This window comes from Notolabrus celidotus, chromosome 9 (assembly GCF_009762535.1).
Source record: "Notolabrus celidotus isolate fNotCel1 chromosome 9, fNotCel1.pri, whole genome shotgun sequence".
In the NCBI taxonomy this organism is placed as follows: Eukaryota; Metazoa; Chordata; class Actinopteri; order Labriformes; family Labridae; genus Notolabrus; species Notolabrus celidotus.
This window is the reverse complement of record NC_048280.1, coordinates 14,030,687-14,056,240: the sequence shown is the minus strand read 5'-3', so window position 1 is coordinate 14,056,240 and position 25,554 is coordinate 14,030,687. Positions and strand designations below refer to the sequence as shown.

At 40.6% G+C, this 25,554-nt stretch overlaps 1 protein-coding gene across 1 annotated transcript in view; it reads left to right on the top strand.

Moving 5' to 3' along the window:
• ghra (growth hormone receptor a) overlaps nt 1-25,554 on the top strand; it is a 37,832-nt gene extending 12,278 nt beyond the window's left edge. Inside the window, exons 3-10 of the mRNA XM_034692883.1 lie at nt 13,495-13,624; nt 13,751-13,917; nt 15,523-15,701; nt 16,359-16,512; nt 16,668-16,758; nt 17,004-17,073; nt 19,701-19,936; nt 20,337-25,554. Of these exons, the coding sequence (XP_034548774.1) occupies nt 13,495-13,624; nt 13,751-13,917; nt 15,523-15,701; nt 16,359-16,512; nt 16,668-16,758; nt 17,004-17,073; nt 19,701-19,936; nt 20,337-21,108 (1,799 nt within the window). The 3' untranslated portion in view covers nt 21,109-25,554. The remainder of the gene's footprint in view (nt 1-13,494; nt 13,625-13,750; nt 13,918-15,522; nt 15,702-16,358; nt 16,513-16,667; nt 16,759-17,003; nt 17,074-19,700; nt 19,937-20,336) is intronic.

Genomic DNA, 25,554 nt, shown 5'->3' with positions numbered 1-25,554 from the left:
CTGTTGAGCAAACGCAGCGCTTTCCTGGTTTGGCTTGTCAAACAGGCTGCTGATCAATAGAGCCTGGGTAAACAGACAGTCAAAGCGTCTCTGTCAAAGTCCAGGGACAGGACGTGGACGAAGCAGGATGTTCAGCCAGCTCGTCCTGCTGTCACTGAACTATCTCAGATAATTAGGTGAAAGAATGTTTGTGGCTGAGGAAACAGGCCAAGCTTCAATTTGATCATATTTGCCGCTTGAAATCCTAAAAGCAAAAGGTGGCCAATATTTTTGAAAAGCAGCTGTAATGTCTTTGACCACTGATTGAGTCCTGTCTACTAAAAAGGATGGAAAATTATGATTTAGCATCTTCTCTAATGTTTGAGGTCAAGTTTGAGGCCTTTCATCACAGAAATCATTTTTTATTACTAAATAAGAATAGCACGATTTAAACCTCACAGCCAAGAGGCTACAAGAATGTATTGCTGACTTCAAAATCAGGAGTAGCACCTCTGGAAGCAGTCTAAGGAACCTTAGTTCTTGCTGGGCCTCATTAAGTATGGAAAAAGTTTGGGGTGCCGTAGGCCCAGTGGTCTAAGTGCGCCCCATATACAAAGACTATAGTCCTTTTTGCAGAGGCTGCTGGTTCAACTCCTGGCCTCAACCATTTGCTGCACTTCTTCCCCCACTCTCTACTCCCCACATTCCCTGTCTCTCTTCAGCTCACCTATAGTATCTATAAAGGTGAAAATGCCCCTGCCTCAAAATAAAAAGTATGGATAAAGTTATGTCTATAGAGCTTTAAATACTGATTTTAATCTTCAATGGCATTCATTTTCCTTTATTTGCAGAAGTATTTGTTTAATCATTAGTCTACTTAAAATATCACAAAAAAGTTAGTATTTTGTGTTGAGTGTTCTTATGATGGACTGGTTACTCATTGCAGCTCTATGAGTATTGATTCAAAATACTTGTATGGAGGATATAAGGCATCCTTCTTCCTTCTGGCAATCTCAATTAAAATCTGTCTATTTTCAATAATTTGAATGATAGAGGCTTTGGAATGTTTTCTGGTCATGAAATGTTGGTGTTTGAGTTCAGTGTGGATGTGGTACTGAAAGCATTTGGCTACAATAACAAAGATTTCCTTGAATGTAGATTTGAAGAAAGTTGCTGACTCGCCTGTAAGGTATATTATTAGACACATCTGCTGAAAGCCATCGAGACAGAGATCTGAGAAATCTCTGAACCGCCTCTGTCTGCTGCAGCACCTCCTGCCAGCATGGAGAGCATGCATGTTACCTGGATAATGCTCGAGGGTGTTTTGGCTGCATCATATTGGAGCCTATTGAGGCTCTATTGTTGCAGATATACTTGATACCTGCTTATGTACAGCAAATGATATGTAGAGTGTAGAAATAGGACTATTTTGCATCTAGTGATCAGATTCCAGATTGAAACACTCCCTTGCTCACTCCTCTGCTGGTGAAGCAACTATGGCCTTTGAGGACAGAAAGCCCCTGTGATGCATGATAAGTATGATCCTCGATTTGTCTTTACCATCTTTAACATCAAAAACTAATTTCACTACTAATTGCTTTGCACACAACAACCACTCTCTTCTTTGGCTTCTAGTCTGTTACTAGTTTGTCTGTTCTGAGCTACTGTAGCAATATGGCGGTGCAACATGGCGGCCTATACGTGGAAAGAGACTTGCTCCTGAATGAGCAAAAGGCTCATCTAAGTTAGCGGGGAAAAAAAAGACTTTTATATTCAGGTAATTTAAACGTACTTATTAATATTATATTCACTTTCTACAAAGCCTGCTCTACTAAATGACGCTAATTACTACAATCTGTACCTTTCATAATAAAACATAATCTGAGAATGTATTTGCATTATTTTGGACCTTGAACTTAAACCTTCACAATGTATGCATCGATAAAGCTGACATGCATGTTATTTTGCTTTCACATTAAAAGTGGCTTTGAGGTACATTTTGTCCAATTTTTATTATTTTCAAGTCCTGCCATAACTTTGTGGCATCCTCGATCAGGACAGTGAACCCCTACATGTGCCACACAGAAGGAATGGCACTTAGAAGACACTCTTTCTGTTCTTTAGTGCAAAAGCTGGAAAAATCAACAACCATGAAACGCCAGCTCAACTTGTGTTCCTCCTCAAAGTAAAGACCAATTCCTTCTCTGCTGTCCTGGGAGACTTAGTTTTGGTTAGCTTGGGCCATTTAGCAATCCTCCGCTCTCTTGACACAATGATAATAATTGCGCCATAACTGAAATAATTGAATATTGGTTAAGTCAAGTTTTTCGAAACAGCTTAGTGGACCAATGTTGCAATTTTTTTCTTATCCCCTGAACATATTGTTCTTTTTTCTCCACAGGGTTTCATATTGAAATCCATTTTGGTGTTCCCAAGCCAAAAGTAACTCTGGTGCCAGTTGTGAGACCAAATCAGCCAAAATCTTCAGTTTCACAGTTCTCTGGCTTGGAATCATCGTCTTTTATTTTCTTTTAGAGAGTCTGTTAGACCATAAAGTATCTGGTATCTGAACATGAGCAATCCCATTTGTATAAAGGAGTAATGGTTAACAGCCAGTTTGGTATGCTGAAGAGAAAATAAGAATCTGTTTTGGTTTTTGGATGGATATTACATTTTTCTTTTTTATTGCCATGCTTTGGTCATTACTTTTTCAGAGATTGTGGCACATGGTTTTGCAGTTTGGTTTGAGGACTTTAATTTGGATTGCACCAGAATCTGTGTCCACATAACATGTGGGATAACATAGTTCCCTCATTTACATGATTCGTATAAAACTGGGGCAGTAAGTTATATCATAGTTATAATATGGAACATTATTCACACAGAAATGCTAATGTGAGATACTGTGCTACATTAGAAGTACTGGTATAAAACCGATTAAAAAAACAACAGGTGTGTCTGCACTGTATGAATTTATTTAAAATAATGATACAGAGTTCTGAGGAATTTGCCCTCCAGCTTTGTGACTTTCTGTTTGTTCACAGACTGTAGCAATAGTCTATATTTGTGTAGGTGTACTGATAAGCTCACAGACAAACCACAGAAAGCCAGGTGAGGTCACACGATCAATCAATCTGGCTGGCCCACCTCCTTTAGTCATTAAAATGGCCTCTAGCACTGTGCACTCTGGGTAATCTAGCTCACGGTCCTCAACAACCGTTAAAACATCTGTAAACACAAAGCAGCCGCTGATAGCATGAGCAAACACACTCAGCCTGGTTCTTTCTTAAATTAACCAACCCCGACACCTCCTTTATACACTTTAAACCTCCCATATTTGACTTTTTAGCCACAACTCATCCTCAGGTGCATATACGACATCATCAAAGCCTTAGAAAACAAGATAGAAATCATGGCCACTAGCATCTCCCTGATATCACACACAACCACAACTTCTCATTAAAGTGGTCTGAAGAAAAAGGAGGAGCAAACAAAAGCTCTGCCGTCTGTATGTAATCTATTTCACTGGGTCAACCATTGGTGAGCTACAAAATGCTTTTCCATCTGTAACATAGTAAGCAGTTAGCATACACGCCACATAAGCTGAGCTACCCCTATTTGTTCGCAACGCTACGAACGCAATGCTAAATGATAGCTCTGTAGTGTAAGCTAGTGCTATGTTATTACTGAGCTAAGTTTCCCCCGCCAACACTCAACACCTTTCCCTGAAAATAGATCATCAATGACCCAGCTGAAGTGAGTTAGCCAAAAATAGACAGCATGGTCCACGTTTAACACCTGTGGCCGTCAATACTTTGCCCAAGGTTGATGCTAACACTGGGTGCAAACTGCTGGAAAGCAGTTCGGAACCTGAACCTGGGTATAATCAGCCCAAATTAAAACTCTGTACAGATGAATTTCACAGCAATTAAATTTTGTTGTGGAGCTAATATCTAATATTTCAAGGAAGTAAACTGATGTGTAAATTAAGTTTGTAGTTCAAAAGCTATACAGGATTTCAGTCTCTGGATGCTGTAAATCTTGTGGAAGAGGTGAGTAGCCAAAAACACATTGTGTTGTTTGGTGATGTTTTAAATGGTTTTCTTGTTCCATGTCAGGCCTTATCAAGCCTTTCTGGAAATCTGTGGCGTATTCTCTCTGTAAGATTGTATGTCTGTTGCAGAGCCAGCCACATAACAAGCCATGAAAAGGCCTGTGGAGATGCTCCTATATATTTAAAGGCTTACCAGATGATTATAGACAGTGGTAGTCATTTGTCTTCTCCTGTCCTCACACACACACACACACACACACACACACACACACACACACACACACACACACACACACACTCACACACACACACACACACACACACACACACACACACACACACACACACTTTTTTCCTTACTTTCCTTCAACCTTTCCTGGAGCATCCATGTGTGTCTCAGGAGGGCTCTGGCCTCAGGCTCTTGCATTGATTTTTTTTGAGTGAGTCTGTGTTCTTGGCCACAAAGGTGGTAACAAGCAGTAAAAGTGTAGAGCCTTGGTCCATCTGGCTTATACACACAATCTACGGTTACATCTGCCTCAAAGATGAGCAGTGGGTGCGTTTGCTCTCAGTGGTGGAGCTGGGGCCTTGTGTGGGACATGGTGTCTGAAGCTAAACACGAAGTTGAAAATGCATACGGATGACAGTTGGAGGGAGGATGCATGGTGGAGAAAATGCCATGTAATGAAAGGGTAGCTTTGAAGTAGCAAATGCAAAAGGCAATGTTGTGTGACTAGTATATGTAATAGACAAGTGCAGCAGGAGAAAAGGTACAGAGCTCCAAGGTGAAACTGCAACCTTCTTTGCAAGAAGAGCTTACCCAGTCAAGCTTACATTAGCAGTAATACAATTATAGTTATACAATATTACATAGATTCTGTTGACAAGGATACATTTAGAGATGCACTATATGGATCTTTTTGGGATGATACCAATAATGATAACCTATTGCTATCCTATTGATGATAATGATTGGCTGATTTAATGAACATGGATGCATATCAATATTCTTTACTTTCTAGCTATGTACGTCGCTTTGGATAAGAGCGTCTGCTAAATGACATTGTAACATTGTAAATATTGACAACACAGAAAACAGCGCAGTTCAAACTCTTCAGTTTCTTTCTTCCTTCTGCAAACCTCCTGTGCATGCAATAATGTCTTTGTCTTGTTAAAGTCTTCATCCAAACCAAGTGTACTCACTGGACAAAAGTCTGAAGTCCATATGTTGGTGGTAAAACTAATGTCACTCACATTGTTGTGGATCGGACTGTGTGCAGAGATCACTTAGAGAGATGCTGTTCCAAATACACGGTCGGCTGATGAAAAAATTCAGGCCTCAGGAAAAGGTTGATAATTAAATACTGTAAATTGATTATTTTTGTTATTAATTGATGTAGCTTGGGGTTGTCTTTGGAAACTTTTTGTGATTCTCAAATCAGCAATATGGCACCTGAAAGAGTGAAAAACCCCAGGTGATTCTGGTTCCAGTTTTCCACATTCCAATTTTTTGTTTCGATTCCAGTTTAATGAAGGAAAAAAGATAAATCCCTGTAACAGTTCATTTTTGTAACACCTTAATGTCCCAAGATTGAAGCCAGGCTATTTTTTGTTCTTATAATATTCTTTTTATTCTTACATTACTCCTTCTTAATAGGACAGATCAAGGTAGTTATTATTGATCATCCAAAAAACCTAAACAGAACCATCATATAACATACGTTTTATCTAACCAACTGATTGTCTCCTTGAAATAAAATCTTGGTTCACCTCAAACTTCCTCAAATTAAACAGCAATAAAACTGAACTCCTTCTAATTGGCACGAAATCTACACTAAACAAACTCCATAATTTCTCTATTCCCATCGACAATTCGCCCCTCTTCCCCTCCCCTCAGGTTAAGAGTCTGGGTGTCATCCTTGACAGCACCCTCTCCTTCACCTCCCATATCAACCACGTCACCCGGTCCGCCTACTTCCACCTCCGCAATATTAACCGTCTCCGTCCTTCACTCACTCCCCACTCCACTGCCATTCTTGTTCACAGCCTCGTCACCTCCCGTTTGGACTATTGCAACTCCCTTCTGTTTGGTCTCCCCCACAAAACCCTCCATAAACTTCAACTGGTTCAAAATTAAGCCGCCCGTATCATCACACGCACCGCCTCCATCCACCACATCACACCCATCCTACAACAGCTCCACTGGCTCCCCATCACACACCGGATCAACTACAAAATACTTCTCCTCACCTTCAAATCCATACACAACCTCGCCCCTCCATATCTCTCTGACCTCCTCCATACTGCCACACCCGTCCGTACCCTCAGATCCTCCTCCTCCATCCACCTCACTGTCCCCCCTGCTCGCTTTGCTACCATGGGGAGCAGAGCCTTCAGCCGCTCTGCTCCCCAGCTCTGGAACTCTCTCCCACCTGACCTCCGTAACACTGACTCACTACCACATTTTAAATCCAAACTCAAAACCCATCTGTTTAAACTGGCTTACTCCATCTGACCACAACTCCTCTGTCCATTCACTTAAAACTTTTTAAAATGTGATTTATTAACTGTTTGCTATCTAAACTCTGTTTGTTTTTAATGTTGTAAGGTGACCTTGAGTGCCAAGAAAGGCGCCTATAAATAAAATGCATTATTATTATTATTATTAACCTTAAATCATAAAATGCTCAGCCAGTCCCTCAGTTATTGTTTTTGAATATTTCCACTGAACACTGGGAAAAGGTTGAACTAAATACCAATTTGGGAAATCTGGATAGGAACTCAACGCAAGTATTTGATAAGTAGAAGCTTGGTCATTAAGCTGGTGTGTCACTTGCCTCTGATTGATTTCTGAAACAGCAGCAGCCACCAGCTGAACCGAACATGTGAAACCATTTCACACCCTGCAGGAGACCTAAAGGAGACAGAGTGGAGCATGTCAGAACAAAAATGGTGAAATGTGCGGGTGTCTGTGCTGTCAGACAGAAACCCTGCTCATCTTTTTGTAGTCTCACTTGAACATAATATGAAACAACTAAGCCTGTTCTGTGGGCAGTAATGGAATAAAAGAGATTATCTTCATTAGTTCAGGCTGATAAATCTGTGAGACTAGATAAAGCGTACTGGATCACACCATACTGTGAGTGTGAAACCTCAAAGCTTTGAAAACTGATGGGAGTCATGAGTATCTGGAGTTATCATTTTGTGGTCCTAAACTTTAACCCAGAAGAAAAAAAGCGAAAGGTTATTGTTGTCTAACTGAGGAGAGGCCCAACATATTCGAGGCGTGGGACAATGGTGCTTTGATATTCTTTGCCAGCTTTTTGTTTTGAGCGTGTCAATGTGTCAATATGCATTTTGTGGACGTATGTGTGTAACTGCAAGTAGGTGTGTGTTAGAAGTTATTTATATCACCTGTTTACATTCCCTTGTTTGTATCTTATTGCAGTCTCTCACCTTTCTGCCCCTCTCCTCTGGCCAACTTCTCAACGTTCCGACCTCGTTTCAGTGCCCCACGGCCTCTTTAACATTTCACCTAGAGTATTATTAAGCTCACTTTGATATGTCCAAAAAAAAAGTATCCTATTACGTAAGAATGAAAAAGGAAGTTATTAAATTTCCAGACAGTCTCATTTATATTTTCCTTGTTTCCCTTTACATCTGCTCAGTGTTTCTTTAGATTTTTCAAAAGACAAACTGTGCCGTCTGCTGCACAAACGTCAATCGGTGTGTAGAAGAAAAGACGTGCATACAAATGTGTGAAGTATGTAAGTGTGTTAGTATGAGCTGTGGAACGGGGACATATTGCAGGACTTGGCATGTGCAGACTGATAGGCACTCTTACTCTTCTCTTCACGGTATTCGTGTGTGCTGCCAAAGTCTCCATCTGGGAAACAGACACACACACACACACACACACACACACACACACACACACACACACACACACACATACACACATGCACACATGCACACACTGATTGTGCTGCAGAAAATGATCTGGCATGGGTGTTGCTATGACACACAGAAGTTTATGTTAAGCAGTCATACCAAAAGTTTGAACCTCATACATTAATCCTAAATCCTAAAAATGCTTTATTTTACTCTTTCTGTTGTGGTTAAATTGAGACCTGCAGCAACAATTCAACTCAGAGTGTCTTCTAATTGTGTTTACCTTTGTCAGTGGAGAGCAGAGTACCAGTTATGTGAGTGACGTGATCAGGGACAACAGGTTTTACTGTTCAGCAGCCGCTTGTATGTTCTCTTCGAGCTGAGGCAATCAAATCAATTATGTGCTAATACCAAGATGAAGAGACACTCAGAGTCTGTAGTGTTTCTATGTCTGTGTGTAATTTTTAAAGTATGGAACCCTAAGTCAGAAACAGATAAAAACTGTACATGTAGTCCAGGATAAGTAATACATGATCAAGTTAATTATGTTATGCATTGCATTAAAAATAAATAAAATGTGTGCCAAAGTGCATTGCAAAGGAAAAACAGACCACATGTCAAATCTTTTCTCTTCATCCAGACAGCACGACAGCAGCAGCATTCTACACTAATTGAAGACGGGAAATACCAGACAGTAATATATGAAATGTAACAAGTTGCAGAAGTCAAGTGTTGGAACATCTAAAGGTTTTCTAACTGTAGGATGGAAAAAAGGGGAGTGCCTGCCTATGGTAGTGTTGGTGCATTTCTTTAGATTTAAAGACCAGCTTATTTTATGATCTGATTTTGATTTTGAAACCTTAATAATCCAATATTCACCTGTTATGTAATGACTGAAGTGTTATTCACAATACCAGACTGTTTTACAACATAAAGCCTACACTGGCTTCCAGTTCAGCTGATTCGACATAATGTACACTTTATCTGACTGATTCCATCAGTCTGCATTCAATTCTTTCTATCTCCTTCCTACCTTATATCCCGTCTTTCACTTCAGCTTCCCTCTGAAGCATCATTAACCTGAACACTCACTTTTAAATCTGCAAATGAGCTGGAAAGGGTGATAATTAAAGGCGTTATAGCCCCATTTCCCCCAGGCAATTTACAACACGAGGATAGATAGAGCTCCTTTTAGTCAGCACTTTTTAGTGCTGTTTGGCAGCTGGCATAAGGGCCCGGATACGAGTGCTTTATTTAGGCTTTTTACTAGATTTTAAACCGTAATGGCTAAAGCTGACATGAAGGTAGATAAGTGGTTTCCTAGTTCGTCTGTATGAATTCAGGTGCAACCACAGCTCAGGGAGACAGACGGACAGATAGATACAGATGGCCACAAAATTAGGTTTCTTCTTTCAGCTGAAGCCTCTCAACTGCTGATCTTTTCATGGAAGCTGGCAGGTACAGGCAGGATAATCATCATCAGTTAGACTGGTTATATATGGAGAAAATGGGGTGTATGCGCCCTGCAACAAAATTACCAGCATATGGCAGGTAATCAACTTGTTGCTGTCAAGATGTCCCCTCTGGCTTGTTAGCCAGTTACAACTTGAACATTTTCTTTCTATACAATCTAGAAACACAGCATGGTGACAGGTGAGAGGGTCTTGTTTTTCTACAGGAATTTATAGGTATATAGTACACCATATGATATAACAGAAGAAGTGTAGGGAAAGACATATATTGCTGTCAGCAAATGAGTGAGAGAGCGTTACACAGGTAAGAATGTGAGCCACTCCAGGGGTTGTTAAACAGCTTTTCACCTCTGACTCGCAGAAAGTTGGGCTCAGAATTAGAATTTCAAACATGGCTGACCTTTCTAATGTTTACCAGCAGAGCCTCATTCCTTATGGAGAGGTTGACTTTAAAACCTCACTGGGTTTTTCAAGTCCTCTCCATCGGAAACAGAACAACCCTTGTGCGTAAACATGTCTTAATAATCAAAAAATGATTGAGTAGGAGCAGCAGTTTGGAGTAGCACAGCGCTATAAGTAGTTTGTAAAACAGAATATGAAGCATTAAATCTTATAACAAAATGTGGCTAAGCTGTCAGGAAAAATATAATGCATATACTGTATTTTGACCAAGAAGCATGCATATCTTTGGCTGTTTTGTGCTTTTAATATAGCATTTTTTCCTTCCATTTGCATCCAGTGTCTGCAGAAAGCTCTTTGATGGTGGCAGCTGGAATTTGCTGAATGGGGGCAGGGAGGCTGAGTTGAAATAGCAAAAGCTCTGGGAACCGAGACAGTATGCAGAAGATGAAGGGAGGGAAGGTATAGAGGAGGGGGTGGGGGTTAAAGCAGAAGTCACAGTGGCGCAGGAATGTGATGAATTACTAGGTAACAGTGGCATCAAATAGAGAGTAATCAACTTAATGGTGTACATTCTGCTTCAGTATTTACACTTGGCTTTGCTTGGCCTTAGTTTGTTTTTCAAGGTGTTTTTTCAGCTTGTTTGTTGTCTGAAGCGCGTTATTGTTGACTGAGGAAGCAAGTTGGATCTGTGGGCAATAGTTGTACACATGCACATTGTGTATGAGCTGCATTTCATCATTCTGAAGTGATTCTATTTTTACAAGTCTATGACAATTCTCCAAAAAAGTGATCGTATGACATTACCCCGCTGTGTTTGTAGAATATTTCTCCAGTCGTTCTCTGATTTCCTGTGTTGTGTTGTGAAGCGTGTTTATGTTCTGGGTCTGTGTGTGATTTATTCCTGCTGCCCACACTGGAGGAGAGCGAGCAGAGCAGAAATCAATGACACCTTCAGTCTCTTATTTATGGCTGCACCAAACCCCAGGGCTAGCAGCTGAATGAGAATCTGGCCCTTGAGAGGAGAGAGAGATGGCAGTCGGGAGATTCACTGGTGATGAGGAGTGACCGGGTGCCAAGGGAGCGGTAATAAGGGCTGAACAGGGCCTCAGGGTGGGGCAGATGACAACCAACATGTGGAGAGATTGTAAGATTAGAAAGTTGTGGTGACTCACATTTGATGTGACATGACTCCATCTTTTAACAAGTTGTTTTCATCTTAATTACAGGTGTGTCACAGGTGAACAGGTGGCAGTTTTAGTTTTAATTGGAGGTTGTGTATTAGCCCCATCTCACGCCAGTAGGAAATTACAATGCTTTTATGAGGGTTGTAAGTTTTACTCATTGCAGCTTGAAGCTACAGGTTAGCTATAACAAATTGTACGTATGTAAGTCGAATGAGCAAGTATGGCCTGAGCACGGTTACCTCTCATCCATACATCATCATGTTGTAATATGACACACAAAACCTTACATCAGGATGTAGCGTCCTTAGTTTTCAAGAGTCAAAGAGTCAGCACAATTGATGGTGTCTTAATATTTGCATCAGCCCAAATTTTGCACCGAAGCAACCCTCTTCCAACTGTGCCAGGACCAAGGAAGTGAACCATACTTGAGCACAGTACTGAGCGCTCAAATTAGCCAAACAAACTTGGTATTGGGGTTAAACCTGCTTGGGCACAGTTTGGATTCCCTAGCCTAGCATGAGTGCGCCCTAAAACACAACTTAAAATAAATCTGTGATACTGCATTCACGCAATGGTCTGAAAAAGGCTTATCCACTCTTAAAGACTTGTACATAGATGGCAGATTTGCAATTTATGCCCAACAGCAAAAACAGCTGATCACAAAATGAGTCAACCTTTTCTCTATGGCAACCCCTTCTCTTCACATCAAGGAAGCTTGGATTAAGGTTGTCTATCACTTGCACTACTCTAAAGACAAATTACATAGATTCTACCCCACTGTCTCGGCTACGTGTGACAGATGCAAATCAGATGTGGGGACTTGTGCTCATCTTTTTTGGTCCTGCCCAGCACTCAATAATTTTTGGGAAAGCATCTTCCAGCTATACAGTAGCATATATAACAAATCACTTCCGCCCTACTGCCTCACCATTATCCTGGGCTGCTCCGATTACTCTCTCACTCTTCCATCTGCCCTGCAACAGGCCTTTAAGCTTGGTTTGGTTACAGCTAAGAGAGCGATCCAGCCGCATTGGAAGTCCACTACGCCTCCCTGCTTTAACTGTTGGTTGAGTGAAATGGTTTCCTGTTTGTTCCTGGAAGAGATACGATACACTCTTTCAAACTCACACACTAAGTTTGGGAAAATTTGGGGTCCCTTTATTGAATATATCAAAAGTAAAAAAACTGCTACCTGATTAATTAAAGGCATTGTTTGGACTGCACTGATGGTGGGTTGTTACGCCTTGGACTGAACATATGGACCCTGCACCTGGATCTTTAATTTTTTACCCTTGAACTTTTAGACAGTGGAGTGTCATCCATTATTTACTTACTTCATTTTGGTCTGACACAGATTCAATATCTCAACTTACTGTTAAATGACAGTGTGGGCTTGTATGTATGCATATTTTCTTTTTTCTGTATGTTTGTTTTTTTGTTTTGTTTTTTGGTCTTTTGATAGCTTTCCATTCCAATGATGTGCGTGCCTATTACTTTCCTGCCTTTTTATTATGGTTTGTCTGTCTGTTTTCTTGTCTTGTTATATAACAAAAAACCTAAAAATAAAGTATTTAAGAAAAAAAAAATCTGTGATGTGGAATTTTCACAAGCTTGTTTCAGCAGCATGCTGTTTATGTCTTAGTCTGGCCCTGACCCTCAAGCTACAGGTGGACTCTGATTTAGGTACTTCCCTTTTAAATGTTCCTCATTTGTCTCACACATGCACAGACCAGAGAGCTTTCTGTTTTTACGCCCCTAAGCTTTGGAACTCTCTGCCTCTGGACATTAAAATGGCAAGCTCTCTGGGTGTTTTTAAAAGTAAACTTAAGACTTACCTTTTTAATCTAGCTTTTAATTTGGAGTAATTTATTTTTAAGAATTCTATTGATCCTCTAGAGTCAGACTCATGTCCCAAGCAGTCCATTTCCTAGTCTGCTCTTCAGTTGTGGTCTGCTTTACAGAATTAGCAGGTGTTAGGATACATTCGTCAAGACTGGAGTATGTCGTTTACAATCAGACGAGTGGGTCGTCTCTCAATCGGAAGGTTGGGGGTTTGATGCTAGCTCCCTCAGTCATATGTCAAAGTGTCCTCAGGCAAGACACTGAACCCCACATTGTTCCCAGTGATCCAGTCAGTGGTGTGTGAGTGAGTATGAAGGAATTAGTTAATACTGATGGTCTCTGGTGTGAATGGATGAAAGTGACATGTAGTGTAAATGCGCTGAGTGACTAGGAAAGCGACATATAAGTAAAAGTCCATTTACCATTTAAAATCCAGGTATTGTCACTACCTTACTGGTATCTAGTATCCACAGTGAAATAGTGTTTCTTTTCCCCATTAACATAAATCATGGTGAAAGTATGGGGTTTGCAGAGGTTGGATCTTGTTGTTATTGCTACACTGATAAATCTAAACCTGCACCAATAATGGGATCAATCACTCAGATCCAATCTTCAGTCTGTTTTGTCTCTAATCCTTCCCGTCTTTTTTCTTTCTTTTTTTGCCTTACAGCTACCCTTGAACCTCATTTCACAGAGTGTATATCCAGAGAGCAGGAGACATTCCGATGTTGGTGGAACCCAGGTGACTTCCACAACTTGTCCTCACCTGGATCTCTCAAAGTCTTCTACCTTAAGAAAGAGTGAGTTTGACATCCACCCGACTACTTTACGAGTAGCTCAAGTTATCGTTATTCACATCTTTGCACTACTCAACAACCATTTGTCATTTTTTTCTCTTCTTCTTCCTTCATTGTTCTATCCTTCAGTTCCCCTACCAGTGAATGGAAAGAGTGTCCAGAGTACATCCATTCAAACAGGGAGTGCTTCTTTGATATAAACCACACCTCCGTCTGGATCCCTTACTGCATGCAGCTTCGCAGCCATAACACAACCTATTTCAACGAGGACGACTGCTTCACTGTGGAGAATATCGGTTCGTTGCAAACATTTGTGGATAAAATCTGGATTGTAGCATTGTGTCAATGAATAAGGGATTTTTGATTGTATTCCAGTTGGACCTGACTTTGAAAAACATGTATTCGCACAATATTTCCAGGAAATGTTGCTTGCTGCAGCATATCAGCTGAATCAGCAAACATCACATGCTTGTCAATATTACAGCAAGTGTCAGATACAGAGTGTTTACACGATCAATGTTTTCATGTCTGACAGTCTTTATCTGTCCGGGTCCGGAGAAGATGAAGATAGAGAACTGTTTTACCCCATGTCTTTGCGGATGTTTCTGACATGGAAGAACCTTTGTATTAGCATTTATAGATCACACAAGGATGTTGTCTTCTTCACTGGTGAACTCGACTGTAGCCTGCTGATAGCAGGTCTGTTGATCTGGGTAGTGCTGTTGTAGTTCCAGCACATGGCTGTGAAAATTCAATTCAGTCTTTATTGTTTTAAGTGACTACCCTTACCACTGTGAATTTAAAAGCACTGCTTGTACAAAAGAGTGATTGAAATTAGATTTTAATGGGGTACATTTCATATCACTGAAAACATTTATTACCCTCATTTATCCCCCTTAAATTTATAGTTTCCTTCTTTGTGTAACCCAAGGCCAGTGATGACTATTTAAGCTCAGCAACATTGCAAAACATGCTTCCAGAAACCCCTTTTAATTTGTATTTCCCCAATGCTGTACAACTACTTCCACCATTGAGACAATCTTCACACATTTAGCTCAAGTGGAAACTATCAGTGATTAAAAAAAAAAGCCAGTGCCAAAGAGAAAAAAAACACTTAATGTACACTCTGTGTGTAGGTCTTTATTTATATCTATTTTGACGATATTAAGATTAAGAGTTCTGCATTGATTTGCAGAATTAGGGCGTGGCTGAGTTGTCTTGCTGGCAGGTGCCATGTAGGTGTTTGCTAGGAGGCTCAAGGCCTGCTTATTCCACATTCAGTTGACCTAAAGTTCAATTGAGTAAGTATTTCCAGTAGGGCAACTCCCATTGTTTGGCTTTAAACCCCTCTTCAGAAACCAATGGGTGACATCACTGGGACTATGTCCATGTTTTATACAGTCTCTGGTGTTAACTTGAGGTTGGCTGTAAAAACCCAGATGCCCCAACAGATCCCAGCCAAATACAAAAAATATGTTTTAGTCTCTATACCTTATTTCTTCATCTGTCACAACTGTTCATGCGTTGATTCCTTTACAAATTACAACTCATCCATATTGAGTATATAAAGGGGAGGTATTATGTGATTTGACTGACAGATAGGCCTGTGGTTGTTGTTGTTGTTGTTGTATGCCAGGGGGTATGCTATGGCCTCTACTTGCTGTTTTCTAGATTAGCAGCAAGGTACTTGGAGTCATCATCACTATATGGCGTGCGCCATCATTGGGCCTCATAATGCCTCTTCAGAAACCAAATGGTGACATCACAGAGATTGATCCATGCTTTATACTGATAGAGATAGGACCAGGAAGTTCTTTCTCTTAATTTAATGTTTATTTTATACTAATATATACCAGTTTTTCCATTTGGCTCATACTTAACTTTTTTCCATTTTATGACAGTGCGCCCTGACCCTCCAGTGTCTCTAAACTGGACCCAGCTGAATATGAGTCCCTCTGGAGTGAGTTATGATGTCATGGTCAACTGGGAGCCCCCGCCCTCTGCAGACGTCAGGGCAGGCTGGATGCGCATTGAGTACGAGATCAAGTACAGAGAGAAAAATACCACAAACTGGGAAGCAGTAAGTCCTTTCTCTAATACTTGCTCTAAAACTCTGTCTCTTCCTTTGCTTGTACGCACACACAAACACTAACATGTCCTGACACATGTAAACACACCCCACAAAACTTTACAGACTGTTTCTGTGCACCAGCACAAGCTCGAACAAATGCAAACACTCATGCACCCCTTTAAAGTGAAGCATAGGTGGGTCATACGGCCACAGTGTCATGTTTCCTTCCCCCTCCTCCTCCAAACTGTGTGGCTACAAAGCAGTGGAAGCCTGAGCAAAGCCCTCTGGGAAAACACAGCCTGTCTAAAGGAAGTAAAGGGAGGGATCTGTAGGTCAGAGGCCATGGGACCTTGAACAGACACATATTCATTACAACTGGGCCAGCCAGTTCTACAAACTCAGCCTTGGAGAATGTTCTAGTGTCCTCCATTATAACGCTATGCCCTACATCCAATTTGCCAAAAATACATCAACCTTAGCCTTAACCCCTTGGAAAGATCAAAGTTACTGCTGCCAGGAATAAACCTAAACCCCTTGACATGTTGTTTAGCTTCAGAATGAGATGTTTCTGCTTGGATTTTCAAAATTGGGATAACGTTTGTATTTAATGAAAACACGTTCGTTTGTTTGTTCTCACTCTCTTCCCTTTGTGTTTCTGTATATCAGTTGGAAATACAGCCACATATCCATCAGACGATCTATGGTCTGCACATAGGGAAAGAGTACGAAGTGCACATCCGCTGCAGGATGCAGGCCTTCACTAAGTTTGGAGAGTTCAGCGACTCCATCTTCATACAAGTGACTGAGAATCCCTTCAAGGGTAAGATCATGTGAAGCTGTTTGTTGAGGTACTACCTGTTTTTGTGCTCAGCTTAGACGAACTGGGGGCACCGCCCACAATAAGAAGGGAAATTGTTATTGTGATAAAAATGATGATGATTGTTTCTGTTTTCTGTTTCATGTTTTGTTTTTCAGAGTCCACTTTCCCACTCACTTTAGTGTTTATTTTTGGGATTGTGGGCATCCTTGTCCTCATCATGCTCATTATCGTCTCACAGCAGCACAGGTAGGAACAAACAATCTCACCACATCATGCATGTTTCACAGCAGTGTTGTCTAAAACATATTCAACCTCTGCTGCATTATCAATGAAAGATAAAGCAGGATGAAGTGTTTACTGTCTGCTGCCAATCGGGCAGCACAGCTCCCAAGGTGGCTCCACTGAAATTAAGACACACATGCACACAAATCCTTACTACTGTGGATAGATAGTTTTCATCACGTCCTCATCCTCTCTCCCTGTCGTTGCAGATTAATGATGATTCTGTTGCCACCAGTTCCTGCACCCAAAATTAAAGGCATTGATCCTGAGCTGTTGAAGGTACATTTATGTCTGTGTTGTTATTCTGCCTGATCTGTGATGTGCTTCTGCGGACATTCAGTTCATTCTGCAGTCCAACATACATACATATATAGAGCATATATGGTGCTTGCACATTGTTTACCATTGTATGGCAATAGCTGTGTTTATGTAACAAGAAACTGCAGTGCGGAAGATGCCAGAAAACACTGCATGATTGTGGTAATTCAAAACAGTGTCAACAGCACACGGTTTATGCATCTAAGAGGACATGCTTTTTTTAGCTGGATGGTATTACATTTGTGTTACTGTAGAACCAAAATCCTTAAGAAGTCCTTTTATAACAGATATAAGGTAAAGTTTTTGTTAACAAATGCGCAATTACAGTACATTTTAAAGGGATTTTCTTTGTTATTTTTCCATAATATATTATATCAGGCACAGCTCTACAGCTGTAATACATCTACAGTATTAGAGCTGTAACTAACTGTATTTTCTTTAATCTATTAATGTGTTGTTTTTTGCTGTTTAGTTCAGGGGTTCCCAAACTTTTCAGCCTGCGACCCCCAAAATATAGGTGCCAAAGACACGCGACCCCCACTGTCCCTTTAATGTGGCTTAATTTAGCTGGTCTCCATAAATTTAGCCTACCTAAAAGAGCATGTGGCTGTGTCCTATGCCGTAATGATTTAACCTACTGCTACTGATGGAAAATTGCATTGTTAGTTCAGTGATCTTATTGTATAATGTGTTGTGTAATCACAGTTTTTTTGGTACATTTCTGTTGAGATATTGATTACAAACAGATACTGCTGGGCGTCCACATGGCTCAGTTAGCTCAGGCACTTCAGGCCTCATAAACATCACATCTCCCACTGTCCCTCCTCCAATCATGCCCTGTTTTCATCCATGTCAACAATCTAATCAAGGCAGAAATGCCCATAAATAATGTAAAAAGCAAACAGTCCCTGTTGTTTTATGTAGGTAAACAAGGACAGGAGCAGCACTGAGGGATAACAAGATGTGGAGATGGTCTTGGTTGTATTGTGGGTGTATTATTGTCAGATGATGTTGGATGCATTTAACAGGCAGCCTGTTTGCTCTTTACAAAACAGACCTCACCCCTGGACCTCAACAAAATAAGTCCTGATTATAAAAAGGCAGCCCTTTCATGCTCAAACAAAGGTGAAATAGGAGGAGATTATTCACAAAGCTGTGATGAAAATAAGACTTCTGTTATGAAAGGACATTCTGTTTACCTTTTTCAAAACACACTAATACAAACACTAGGAGCATAACAATATCAAAGTCTCACAATACTATAATATCACAATGATATCCACAGTACAATATTTATTGCAGTGTTTCCAAAAATTAAAAAAAGCACACATAAAGACTGAAAAAAGAATGGCATTTACATACAGTAGCTCTGAGTATCTCGTGAAGTCCAGAGTACATTTTGTGGATGGTTTGAGGTGCAGTCTGCTTCTTTGAGGCTCTGTGTAACTTCCGCCTTTATCTCTATGTAGAGTGCTGGTAATAGTGTTTGATTAAGATTAAGCAGAGCGTTTGTTCAACCAGGCTACGAAGTCAAGCTCAGCCCACAGTTCATCGGCTGATCTTAACACCAGCACATATTAGCTGACAGCTCATCGGATTATCTTTCCAATCAGCAAATGTCAAATGGGCGGTTTATTTAAACTGCTTCAGCCTCCCTTCTCTTCCTGCTTCCTCTGCAAACTGCTTTGCAACCCACCTCCAACCCAGCTCCTTCTGTAACCTTTGGGGTTTTTGCTGCTGCTCTCCCTGCCTTGGCTTTTCAAGTATGCACATGAAAGGGAGGGGAGGTGTACTCTCCCCACCTCAGGCTTTGGCATTCCACATCAGCACATGGAAGGGCATGGAACTCCCAGAACAGAGCAATACCATCAAATATAACTTATTACATGCAAACTGTAATTCTCTTTGATGAGAGTGGTCCTGTCTGAAGTATGGCCGCAATTGGAATTTATAATTTAGCTCCAGCGTGTTTGCTAACCTTCTGAATCTTGTTTTCAACCAAAGAAAATATCTGTAGGTTGGACTATATATTCACAATACTTCTTGTGATCTCTTTAGCTCTTGCACAGGGAAGTAGGGATGTAAGAAGTTCCTTTGGATCTTTTGGCCTAGCCAGATCTTTTTCCTTGCATCTTCTTGAATCTTTTTTGAAGAGTGGCTTCTCACATTACTTGCATTCCCCAATGAGTAGGTCACTACAATCTGGCAGTTACTACATATTGTTTTTCACCATTCCTCATTCTCAGTTCTTGACACAGTGAAACTGAAAGCTTCCACACATCACGTTTAACAGCCAATGGAGCCTCCACTATTTCAAGATTGTCTCTCTATTCTCACTGCCAGTGTGCGCCATTTTTGCTGTAGGTCCGAGGCAGGAAGCAGAGCGAAAAGGATGATGGGAACGCATTGGACGATAGTTTCTATAGTTCCCACTTCCCTTTGCTCTGCTCCTCTGCAGCTGAAACAAAACTACACTTTAATTTTATACTCTCCTAGGTCCATGACAAAATCAAGACACTTTTTCTCATAATATCGTGAAATTGACGATACCATTACATCCTTAACAAATACGCATTGCCTCCATGCAGAAGGGGAAACTGGACGAGTTGAATTTCATCCTGAGCGGTGGAGGGATGGGTGGCATGCCAACCTATGCGCCTGACTTCTACCAAGACGAGCCATGGGTGGAGTTTATTGAGGTGGATGCCGAGGATACAGATGCTGGAGAGAAGGAGGACAACCAAAGCTCAGACACCCAACGACTCCTGGGGGTGCACCAGCCAATCGGCCACCACATGAACATAGGGTGCTCCAACACCATGGGGTAATACAAAGATCCTTATTTAAAGGCTATTGAAGTAATTTTATTGTATTTCATAGATAATATGACAGTTTTATTTCTCAAATGTTGCTCCTAGTTGGGTTTTTACATGGAGTGAGATTAAAACATGTAGCTTTTAGTGAAGTACAACAAATTACACCAATCATAAAACACCCAAACTATGGAAGCCCCAAGCCGACATACTTTGTTTTCTGTGTTAACAAGTTCATTTCATTTGTTTTCTTGAGATTGCTTCTTATTTTTGTCATTATCTTGGAATAAAGAAGCGTGTCTTCAAATGATGGTAGAATCCCATTTATTTTTTGTAATTCCAGAAGCGCTCTATGGATATAATTATAATGTTCTTTTCTCCTCCGCTTCTACTTGTTTCCCTTCTCTGCAGTTTACCTGATGATGACTCAGGCCGGGCCAGCTGTTACGACCCAGATCTGCCCGACCATGACGCCCTAATGCTGACGACCACCCTGCTGCCTGGCCAACCCGAGAGCAGGGAAACCTCATGTGATGGTGTGGACAGAATCCCAGCTCTAGAGAGAGATGATAGACCCCTAGTTCAAACCCAGACTGGAGGGCCTCAGACTTGGATCAACACAGACTTCTACGCCCAGGTCAGCAACGTGATGCCATCTGGAGGGGTGGTTCTGTCTCCTGGCCAGCAGCTTCGAATCCAGGAGAGCGTCTCGGCCACAGAGGAGGAGGCACAAAAGAAGGGAAGAGAGCAGAAAGGGAGCGAGGACTCTGAGGAGCGAAAGAAGAAGGAGCTGCAGTTTCAGCTGCTGGTAGTGGATCCTGAAGGGAGCGGCTACACCACAAAGAGCAGTGCCCTGCAGATCAGCACTCCCCCCAGCTCTCCGATGCTGGGTGAGGAGTATCAAACCATACACCCTCAGCCAGTGGCGACCAAACCTGCAGCCACAGCAGAGGGAAATCAGTCCCCTTACATCCTTCCTGACTCTCCACAATGTCCGTTCTTTGCCCCTGTTGCAGACTACACAGTGGTTCAGGAGGTGGACAGTCAGCACAGTCTGCTACTAAACCCTCCTCCTCCACGTCAGTCTACCCCTCCCTCCCTAACACAGCACCCCTTAAAGGCTCTACCTGCTATGCCTGTTGGGTACATCACCCCAGATTTGCTGGGGAACCTCACACCATGAACTGAAACGGACAATTGTAGCCTTTAAGGTGTTTGCTTGTTCGACCAGGAAGTCCCCTGCATTCACAAAAGCCTGTTTCTACCTGATCCCTGCTTGATAAAAAAAAAAACTCTCAGCACACAGGATGTGAAGAGTGTACAGGTGTTTTGTTTTCAGAGTGTGCTGAAAGGGAGATATAACAAGCTGTATTCTTGACTAATTTACCTCTGCTACATCAGTTAATTGGATGCAGAGGTGGAAAAAAAGTAAACATCACAAACCAAATGTGCAGCCAGTCTTGTTTGTTGACGTCCATGCACGCAAAGAAAAGGCTGTGACTGTGATCGAGTCAAAATATATTAGCAGCACACTGCCAAACTGCCTCGGTTTGCATTTCGTGTGGCTAATTATGTTAGATTAAAGCAATGGTATGTTGAAGTCTTAATCCAGCTGAGAGACGTCAGTGAGTGATTTATTGGGAGAAGACAAGCACATTCTAGTCATGTTTTCATGCCCCGCCAAGACAAAGTCATTGCTCCAAGAGATGTTTTCCTCCAAATCCTATTAGTCCTTCATTAGAGATATATTTTTATACAGAGAGGCATTAGCTTAAGGACTGATCCACCCTAAAATCCAGTTGAAACACAACTATGCAGTTTCACTTGCATTCCTAGCTTTATTTTGTTGAAGGGTATGTTGTTGATATTTTTCATGAGAAATTGGCCAGATAGATTAGATGATGTCAGGACTATGTCTGTCTCTACAGCAACAATAGAGTTTGAAAACACACTGCACATGCACACGCACAGGGAGACATGAGTTATTGGGATGAAAAAGTATCAACAAATTCAAAAGAGTACATACATATACAACCATTATTATGTATTTCCTTTCTTTTGGGAGTCATTGGAAGGAATTGTGAGAAATAAAGGAAATCACTTACTGTAAGTGGAGTAAATGTCACTGATAAAGGGAAATTCCAACATTCCTAGGATGCATTAAATATTACAGACTCATTATGAATTTTCTTTACACCTGGTTAATTGTTCTACATTTTATTCTGACATCCACACCAAGAACATGTTACAGTGCTGATCAGCTGTAAGAGGAACTAGTTACTCAGATTCACTCAGAGCTATGAGCCACTCAGTACAAACTGTGCTATAGTACACTAAGTGCCTTGCTCAAGGGTACAATTATATAGCTATTCAGCAGAATCGCAGGGAAACGCCCAGCCAGCAGAAAGCATATTTCACCTTGTGACAGCAGACAAGTCTCACCTTTAAAAAAACAGCACTCATTCATAATCTGTCCTTTGAACAGAATACTTAAGAAGCTAACTTTCTACTCACTGAGTTATACTCTCTTCATGTTTGATTGTTATTGCAGGGAAAGTGACTGGAACAAATTGAAAGACTGTGAACGTAGGCGATTAGCTTGAAATATATCTGTAAAGTGCGCCCTGTTAACAAACCGTGCCTGTGAACATGTTACTGGATCACCATGTATTGGCTCAAGAATGCTAACAAAGCTTAGATTTGTATATTTATTAATAGCTATAGATGATACAGTGCTAAACCTCTCTGTGCATTGATTCGCCACAATAACCTGCACATGCACTAACACTAAGATGTGTGCATGCACGCTTACTTGCCACATTCAAATATCTGCCTTATGTCAGATTTAATTTAGCCTTCCTGACAGAGTCATAAAAGCGTGGGGCAAGTCCGAGGAAATAGTTACAAGGGTGAAAATGTTCCGAGACCATTAAAACTGTAATTTACACATTTCCAATCATGCTCATAAAACTGGCCGCGACTTTCAAACCAAAAGTGCTGATCAGGGAAAGTTCTGAAAAGCTTTGAGTTGCAAGTTCTGCAACAACTACAACCACAAATGTGCATTTCTATTTCAAGTATTTGCCCCCAAACTTTTCTTAAAATAACTAATATAATAAAGACATTATTTAGGTATAATAAGCTGCTTTATCTCTAGCTTAGCAACACTAGCTTGTAGTGTAATCTTAGCTTAGGTTCATCGTCAGTGGAAGCTTTTTATACCAGCCTGTGTGGGTGAGAAAAGTGAAGAGGAGACCTTTTGTAAAAGCTTTTGTCTCCTCATGTGTTTTACATCCTATGAATTCAATCATAAATACTTTGACAGTATGCCTGTGGCGAACACAGCAGCATGGCATACTGCAAACAATAAGCTATCTAACTTTAGGCCTACAGAGGTTTTGTTGTGAAACACAATGCATTTTCATTTCAACAATTCAATGAATGGGTTTGACGCACTGTTATGGTATAGCATCAGTGTAGCCTTCAAGTAGGGCCATCTCAATATAAACACAACATCCTCAAGGTGAAAAGAGAACACATCCCACCTTTGGATTGTGTTCTTTTGAAATCATCCTTGAGAAGAAGCATGATAATGACTCAGACAGAGAACGCTTTCGTTTTTTGTATCAGACAATCTCACAGTGAAGAGAGACACAGCAAGAGCCATAACATGACAATTCTATACAATGTGAATATGATAAATATGTGCCATTTCTCTTTCTGTACTCTAAAAGAGCTCAGTGTTCTGTTGTTGCTGCCTAGTGCTGATGATACCAGCAAGTCAATGCTGTTGCAAAATGTCTTAATATATAAATAGTGCTGTAAATGACAGTTATATTTTTATGTCACTAATGTTACTAATCACAATGTATTGCTGCTCGGTACATGTATTTTTCCTGCATTTTAGCCTTTCTGTGGTGGGAAGAGGTCATCCAAGAGAGTGCAGGTATAAATGTGTGTGAGAAAAACTGCATATTGGATGAGAAGTGGAGAAACTGGATGATATGATTTGGTTCAGTTATTTGTTCAGCCATCAGTAGCATTTCAAGCTGCAACATGGTCACTATTCTCAAACGTTTTACCGTGTTAACACTGATCCAAAGATCCCCAGAAGTGCTCTCTGTATAATGTTTCATGTACAATGAAGGAAGATCAGATATTGGACAAAGCACAGTCAAGGTTCTGTTTCGGTTGTGTCATGGTAATTGTGGATATGTACAAACTGTAATATGCAATGCAATTAGAGTATTGAGAAAAAGTTTGAGGAAAAGGTGTTTTCCTCTGAGGTAAGAGAGAGGGAAATCTATTTTGGGGTGCTTTTATTTTGTTTCATTTTTTATTTTATTTTTTGTTTACGCTTACTGTAATGGTGTTTACTACATTGTGTCTGCAAATATTCTGTTAGTTCACAATGAGCTCATCCTTAATGTAGAGTAAAAGTTTGCTTCTTTTATTATGAGCTTTTAAATGTTGCAGACACTTTAGAGCAAGCACTTTTACCCACACCCTACAGTACTCTGTTCCAAATAGTATTCAGATGTCTTTTATTTTGGACTAAATCAAGTCTAAATGTTGTCATAAAACAGCATTATGTTCTTTATTCAGCACAATAATCACAAAATGAGGAACCTTTGATATGAATAAGCTTTTGTTCTACAGAGTTTATGTGTATAGGATGTATTTTACACTACCAGATTGATAGAATGATGTACTGTAATGGAGTATTTAATGTTTGCTCTAAGATTTATGGATAGATGGAGCAGGTAGGTAAAGTCTTTTATGAAGTCATATGAAAATACAGACAGAGTGAAATAGTTATGCTTTAACTCTACACTCTTAACCTTATTCCCATTAATAATTTTGGCATTTAATTATTGAAAAGTGCATTTAAAGGGGCTACAGTGTTTTATAATGATGCCTTTTCCCCTCCAGCGTCTTGGTTATGTTTGAAATCCAGGCTTGAATTTGTCGCTCTTTAATGTCTGGAAGTAATTTTCGGAGCTGGAATTTTCTCTGGTTGCTACTTTTTATCAAACAAAGAGAGTTCAGCCAGATATGTCTGTCAGCTGGTTTGGGGGAAACGGTTAAATTCTTGACTAAACTACAGCATTTACACCCTGGTTATTTTTTTAATTCAGTGGCTCTGCTTTATAGTTCTGTCCATGAGTTATTTATTTGTCTGCTCACAGCCCTCAGATCCCCCCTCCACCTTATCTGACAGCGGTGGATGAGGCAGCATGAGTAATGTGTGCGCTGTTATTCTCCACAGTGTGTCATCCAGGCTCATAAAACTAGAAATATTCTGCATATCAGAGTTGGATCGGCTGCATAGCAGCCGCAAGTGTTGGAGAGTCAACCATCATATATCAGTTTTGCATTGGCCTCATTAATTTAAGTGGCCTCCCTCCATTTTTTCTTTTTTTTTCTTTTCTCAATAGTTTTTTTTGTAACCTCTTGACCCCTGGAGCCACTGTCCTTCTCAGTTGATTGTTGTTTTTCAAGGCCAAAAATTGTTGATCTTTTATGATATGATATTGTCCTCTTAACCAGCAGAGCCTTTTGCAGGTGTTGTATGTGTAATCGATCTGCTTTCAGCAAGTTACACAATAAATGTATATGCAGCATCTCA